The 7,170-nt window shown below is 44.1% G+C and overlaps 1 protein-coding gene across 2 annotated transcripts; it reads left to right on the top strand.

The window, feature by feature from the left end:
* The first annotated feature begins 491 nt into the window (after positions 1 to 491).
* Positions 492 to 6,090, top strand: CCRL2 (C-C motif chemokine receptor like 2). Of its 2 annotated transcripts, none has more exons than XM_002813829.5 (2): positions 492 to 604; positions 1,171 to 6,090. In XM_002813829.5, exon 2 carries the CDS (start codon positions 1,183 to 1,185, stop codon positions 2,218 to 2,220), a length of 1,038 nt encoding a protein of 345 aa, XP_002813875.2. In that variant the 5' UTR covers positions 492 to 604; positions 1,171 to 1,182; the 3' UTR covers positions 2,221 to 6,090. The 2 variants fall into 2 exon arrangements, with proteins under 2 accessions (XP_002813875.2, XP_003776307.4); XM_003776259.5 differs by lacking the exon at positions 492 to 604 and adding an exon at positions 613 to 797.
* Positions 6,091 to 7,170: the final 1,080 nt, after the last annotated feature.

The raw sequence follows: 7,170 nt of genomic DNA, 5'->3' as shown, positions 1-7,170 counted from the left end.
GTGACTCTTATGGCAGGTTCCTGGTCCCCGTATCGAATCAGCAGGTGGGTTTCTGTGAACACTGGTGAAAGGCCGCATTAGAGGATCAGGACCCTCAGGTCTGGACTCGTGGTCACCACATACATTCCTCTCTGCTGACGGTAGCTGGTACCTGTTACCTACTCAGAGTGTCACATGCCACAAGCCAGAGGGTCTTGGCAGTTCTCAGCACCTTGACATCACTTCCTTGCTATCACTCAGAGCAGCAGTGACACAGTTCCCTTATCTCAGGAGGCCAGAAGACGGCTGTCAAAGGTCACAGGGAAATCAAAGGCGGGGTACAGGGCCAGAGGGAGGAGGAAACAACTTCCCGGTTGCTTTCAGACACTTCAGAGATCCTCTGGAGGCCTGGGGGAGCTTTTGAGTCCTTTATTTCAGTTGGTCCCTGAGCTCGCTGAGCGGGGCGGGTAGAGCCACCAGGGGAATCAACGGTGGTTTCTCGTGCCCCTCAGGGTCAGGAGCAGTCTGATCAAAAGGAGGCCATCCACTGTCCGGGGCCATTCCCACAGCTCCCGGATGCTGGGTCTGGAGGCTGCGCCCTTCCCCCACAGGAGCTCGGCCAGTGGTAAGTCATCTGTGTGTCATCTATGTATTTAACCCCTTATGGCCATGTTGATGCTGAGCATGGTTTCACTTTTGCAAACATTTGTTTATACCCTTCGAGAGAAAAACATCTCAGCTGTCACAGGAAGCTGCTTCGGGGGGTGAGCAGACTTCTTAAACATGCAGAAATTATGATCTACACCCGTTTCTTAAAAGTAAGCCATGGTACTTGGTTCTCTTTAATTGTATATTTTCTTACGTATTGTGTTCATGTAGGCAAGTCCTGTTTCTGCTAAAAGAAGGTAAGTTCTACCAAGATGGTGTCATGCCAGCTTTATTTCCTGTGGCACCTGGCACACTGCTAAGCACTTACATGCTTAACAACTAGATTGGGAATGGTGCTGCTCTGGGGAAGTGGGCAAACATTAAAGAAATGTTTATTTCAGTCTTCTGAAATAGGGAATTACTCTGGCTAAAATGTAGATCCAGAAAGGGAAAGTAGGGCTGTATGAATCCAGGTCCAGTTTGTTGTTTCCTCCAGGATAAGACAGCTGTCGAAGGGGAAAATCATCTCCCATTTCTCCGCAGGGCAGTCTGAAGATGGCCAATTACACTCTGGCACCAGAGGATGAATATGATGTCCTCATACAAGGTGAACTGGAGAGCAATGAGGCAGAGCAATGTGACAAGTATGACGCCCAGGCACTCTCAGCCCAGCTGGTGCTGTCACTCTGCTCTGCTGTGTTCGTGATCGGTCTCCTGGACAATATCCTGGTTGTGCTTATCCTGGTAAAATATAAAGGACTCAAACGCGTGGAAAATATCTATCTTCTAAACTTGGCAGTTTCTAACTTGTGTTTCTTGCTTACCCTGCCCTTCTGGGCTCAAGCTGGTGGCGATCCCATGTGTAAAATTCTCATTGGACTGTACTTCGTGGGCCTGTACAGTGAGACATTTTTCAATTGCCTTCTGACTGTGCAAAGGTACCTAGTGTTTTTGCACAAGGGAAACTTTTTCTCAGCCAGGAGGAGGGTGCCCTGTGGCATCATTACAAGTGTCCTGGCGTGGGTAACAGCCATTCTGGCCACTTTGCCTGAATTCGTGGTTTATAAACCTCAGATGGAAGACCAGAAATACAAGTGTGCATTTAGCAGAACTCCCTTCCTGCCAGCTGATGAGACATTCTGGAAGCATTTTCTGACTTTAAAAATGAATATTTCGGTTCTTGTCCTCCCCCTATTTATTTTTACATTTCTCTATGTGCAAATGAGAAAAACACTAAGGTTCAGGGAGCAGAGGTATAGCCTTTTCAAGCTTGTTTTTGCCATAATGGTAGTCTTCCTTCTGATGTGGGCGCCCTACAATATTGCATTTTTCCTGTCCACTTTCAAAGAACACTTCTCCCTGAGTGACTGCAAGAGCAGCTACAACCTGGACAAAAGTGTTCACATCACTAAACTCATCGCCACCACCCACTGCTGCGTCAACCCTCTCCTGTATGTGTTTCTTGATGGGACATTTAGGAAATACCTCTGCCGCTTTTTCCATCTGCATAGTAACAACACCCCACTTCAACCCAGGGGGCAGTCTGCACAAGGGACATCGAGGGAAGAACCTGACCATTCCACTGAAGTGTAAACTAGCATCCACCAAAGGCAAGATGAATAAACATGGATTTTCATCTTTTTGCATTATTTCATGTAAATTTTTTACACATTTGTATACAAAATCAGATACAGGAAGAAAAGGGAGCAGTGAGCTAACATTTGCTAAGCATTGAATTTGTCTCAGGCACTGTGCAAGGCTCTTTGCAAACGTGAGCTCCTTCGCCTCCTACCATTTGTCCATAGTGTGGATAGGACTAGTCTCATTTCTCTGAGAAGAAAACTATGGCGTGGAAATTTGTCTAAGATCACACAATTAGGAAGTGGCAGAACTGATTCTCCAACCCTGATAGCATTTGCTCAGAGCCTACGCTTGGTCCAGAACGTCAAACTCCAAACCCTGGGGACAAACGACATGAAATAAATGTATTTTAAAACATCTATTTAATGTATTTTAAAATAATTTGTAAGTTGCTTTTAAAACCAATTTAACTACATTCCAAATTATAAGCAGCCCATTTATATGGGAGTAATTTTTCAGGCGCATTGTCTCGCAGGTGATGAGAACTAGCTAGCTGGAAGCTGTGGGAAAAAGAGGTAAGGTAACTTGTTCTGTGGAAGTTCTCTAAATTCTCTTGGTTACTTGCCACACCCCTAGGCACCTAGCTTCCCCTAACCCAAGGTTTCTGGTATTTTCTCGTACTTTATCAAGACTATGGAATCTTAGGAGATTTAACAAAAGCAAATGAGAAATTATGTTTAGAAATGTCTAATAAAATGAATGCTTTGTCCTTTTAAGTATAACACATACCTCAGGCCTCACCAGCACATAACTACAAAAGGTTGTCCCACTTCCTTTCTATGGCTGAGTCAGTAGAACACAGGCTCCCACCTGCCACATCAGCAGGAGGTTATCTCAACATGTGAGCTACCTCTCCGGTGACCCCCCAGATCTGTAAGGATGACGCATCCTTGATCCTAAAAACATTTTCCTGTTCCTGGTGTTCAGAATTGGACTCCACACTCACTGGTCTCTTTATAATCTTGCTTCTGGCCCCTTTGAGGCCTCAAAGCTACCAGTGCCTTGCTTCCAGGGGAAAATCACTGCTCCCAGCTGAGTCCTGCAGACACAGGGCCTGGGCTGGCTGCCTCCTCCTGCTGGCCCAGCATCTTGCTTGCACTAAAGAGAACTGGAGGCTTGGCACTGATAATTGCTAAAAACCTACCCAGGCCACCCACTGCTGCTGCACTGCAGGGCACCAGCCCACACTCCTCCCCTCCTGGTATCGGACACATGTTCACAGCACTAAACCTTACAGGAAAGCAGTGGAACCCTGTCTCTCCTTCACAGGAGGCACTTTCCTTCCTAGGCAAAAATGATGATACCTATGCGCACAGCATCTCACATAACGACACACAGAGACGTCTGACTCATTAAAACCCAAGTCTCTGGCCAATTAAAAGGGGTCCTTAATGTCCTACTCAACAGTGGTGGAAGGAAATTTGCTCTATATTGATGAAACGAGGTGGAGAAAATCTGATTTTCCAAACATGAGAATTCTCCATGTGCCACCCCATAACTAAAGACCCCCTATTTGTGTTAGATGAAACATTCAAAAAGCCTATTAGGATAGGGGATGAGACCCACAAGAGACATGCTTATACAACAATAACTGGCTCCAAATCACACTCCATGGCAGTGGCTCTCAAACGCCAGCACACATCACAAGCCCCATGCTGAAACACAAAGTTCTGGGCCCCATCCCTGAGTTTGTGGTTAAGGAGGTCTGGAGTGTGACCTCAGAATACACATTTCTAACAAATTCCCAGGGGATGCAGATACTGCTGACCCAAGGCCCTCCTTCTGAGAACCACCGTTCCAGGGAGAAGGAACTCAGCTAAGTAAGGGTTTGGTTTTGTGCTGAAGACAATGTGGAATTTAGAGTTGGGGTGAGTTCTTCAGGAAAGTAGAGAGGTTTGGGGATGTGAGGGTGGGAAGCGAAGTGGAGGGAGGCAGAGAGGAAATATGAAGCAGCCATCAGTTGGAGAGAAATTAGGAAGAGGAATAAAATATATATGCCAGGGATTTCAGTTTTGCTGAGCCCATGATGACAACCTCTTCTCTGGCACCTTGTGTCACTCATTGAGGCCTTGTAGTTGGGTCTGCTCTTTCAGAGTCATAATAGGGCTATGGGTCTGACCTCAAGGTGAGCTGGAGTGGGCACAGGTAATAGATAAAACTGCAAGAAGTAACTCAAGGGTCCTTCCTAGAACAAAGGATCCCTACATTCCAAAGGCGAATGCCGGTCACTATCATAAAAGAAAAGAAAGAAAGAAACTGATGGTGACATTTTAAATGGCAATTTTTCTAGCTTCTAAAAGGTTGTGGAGCAACTGGAACTTTCATACCCTGCTGGTGGGAATGTAAAATGGTATAATCACTTTGGAAAAATTGGCAGTGTCACCAAAAGCAAAGCCTATACCTACTATCCATTTCACTCCTCAGTATTTACCCAAGAGAAATGAGCATGTATGTCCATACAAAGATTTGGACCCAAATGTTCATGACAGCCTTATTTATATAGCCTCAAACTAGAAAAAGTCTGTCTATCAACAGGTGAATGGATAAACAAATACTGGCCTGTGTATCTAATGGAATACTGCTCATCCACAAAAAGAAACAAGCTGTTGATACACACAGGAGCATGCACGAAATCTCAAAATACTGAATGAAGGAGGCCAGATTTTAATTTTAATTTTAATTTTTTATTTCTTTATTTATTTTTGAGACAGAGTCTTGCTCTGTCACCCACCTGGAATGCAATGGAGGCTGACTGCAACCTCTGCCTCCTGAGTTCAAGCAATTCTCATGCCTCAGCCTCTCAAGTAGCTGTGACTACAGTCATGCACAAGAGCAACTGGCTAATTTTTGTAATTTTAGTAGAGACGGGGTTTTGCCATGTTGGCCAGCTGCTCTCAAACTCCTGACCTCAGGTGATCCACCTGCCTCGGCCTCCTAAAGTGCTGGGATTACAGGCATGAGTCACCGTGCCCAGCCGGAAGCCAGATATTTTTTAAAAGTACTTATTTTATGATTCTATTTATATAAAATTCTAGAAAATGCAAACAAATCCATAGTGACAGCAAATCAGTGGTTGCTGGAGATGTTGGAGGGGAGAGGAGAGGAATAGATTGCAAAGGGGAACAAGGAAATTGGGGGGGGACAGTGGATATGTCTGCTATTTTGACTGCGGTGATGGTTTCATTGGTATATGCATATGTCAAAAACGTAACAAGTTGTATATGTAATTTATTATGTGTTGACTATACCTCAAAAAGGCTATTTTTAAAAATCCCTCTCAGCCTCCAGGCACTCCGTTATGTTGGTGTGACTTGTCTTGGAAATACACTCTGAGCATTTGCCAGAGGAGATCCAGTGCCTGGGCCTCTGTTGCTTCTCCCAAGTAGAATTGGCAGCTAAAATACGGGATGCCCATGGGCACAACCTCTCACCCCCATCACCGACCAGGGAGCAGAAGGAGGCTGCTGGGGATGCCCCCACAGGGAGCACAGTCTCATCGGGAATGACCTTCCATGGCAAACAAAATCACCAGGGCAAGTCAAGGGAGAGACCAGGGAAGAGAGTGCTCCAGCCTATATTAAAAAAGGATGAGAAAGGTTGAAGAAAAAGAGAAAAAGGGACAGAAATTCTCTTCACACATTTGCAGAAGTAGGTCTGGACTCTCCATCCACTTCTCCTCCGATACGTAGGACAGGAATCTCAGAGGAAATGGCGTCACTTCCCATGTTTACAGACACAGCAGTGAACTCAAAGAACAATCTTATCAGGATTTTCCAAATGAAAACATGGAGCATATAGAGAATAAAGATCTGCAAACTCTTATGGTGGCTGAGACTGAAATGGTTAATGAAAAGCAAAAGTGTGTGCTGAATGACACCAGCCACAATGGCCTGAACACTTAAGTAGTGTAATATATTTGGAACATTGACAGCTAACAAGGCCCTCCTCCCATGTCAGACGAAGAACACAGTTTCCTAAAGATAAAAATAGCACATGCTTTTCCACTTTTCCATAAACGACTGCATTAGAAAACTAACAAACCATGAAAAGCAAAATATGGCTAGTCTATTCAAGAAAAACTGGTGTTTCTATTTTGCCTGTAAATTACTTTCTAATACAAAAAACAATTCCTGTTACATTGAGGTAATTCTAACTAGGGACATATGAGAGAGAGATTGAAATCTCCTGAGCTGTCTCCTTTTCGTCTCAATTCTGTGTACTCGTGGGTACAAACGGAACTAGTTTTTGTTTGTTTGTTTTTTGAGATGGAGTCTTGCACTATCGCCCAGGCTGAAATGCAAAGGCACGGTCTCGGCTCACTGCAACCTCTGCCTCCTGGGTTCAAGCTATTCTCCTGCCTCAGCCTCCTGAGTAGCTGAGATTACAGGCGCCTGCCACCATGCCTAATTTTTTTTTTTTTTTTTTTTTTTTTTGTATTTTTTAGTTGAGACGGGGTTTCACCATGTTGGTCAGGCTGGTCTCAAACTCCTGACCTCAGGTGATCTGCCCACCTCGGCCTCCCAAAGTGCTGGGATTACAGCATGAGCCACTGCACCTGGCCCAGAACTAGTTTTAAAACAGGAAACAGTTGATCTACTGAATGGAAAAGCAATACAATTTGAAGTTTAAAAAACAAAATAAGATGCCCAGTTAAATTTAAATTTCAGTTAAGCAGCTAATAGTTATTTAGTATAAGTACATCCCATATACGACAATTGCAGTATTTGTTATTTATCTGAAATTCAGACTTACCTGGGCATCCTAGTATCCTGTTTTTTGTTTAGTTTTGTTTTTCCTTTTGTTTTCTTTTTTTTTTCCCTGAAATCTGACAACCTTAATTTTAAGGTATTTATTCATTTTTAAAAACTAAATATTTTTCAGCAGTCAGAACTAGAGCAAAGA

Source organism: Pongo abelii, chromosome 2, assembly GCF_028885655.2.
Source record: "Pongo abelii isolate AG06213 chromosome 2, NHGRI_mPonAbe1-v2.0_pri, whole genome shotgun sequence".
Lineage (NCBI taxonomy): Eukaryota > Metazoa > Chordata > Mammalia > Primates > Hominidae > Pongo > Pongo abelii.
Note: the sequence above shows the minus strand (reverse complement) of the source record. Positions and strands in the feature narration are given on the sequence as shown.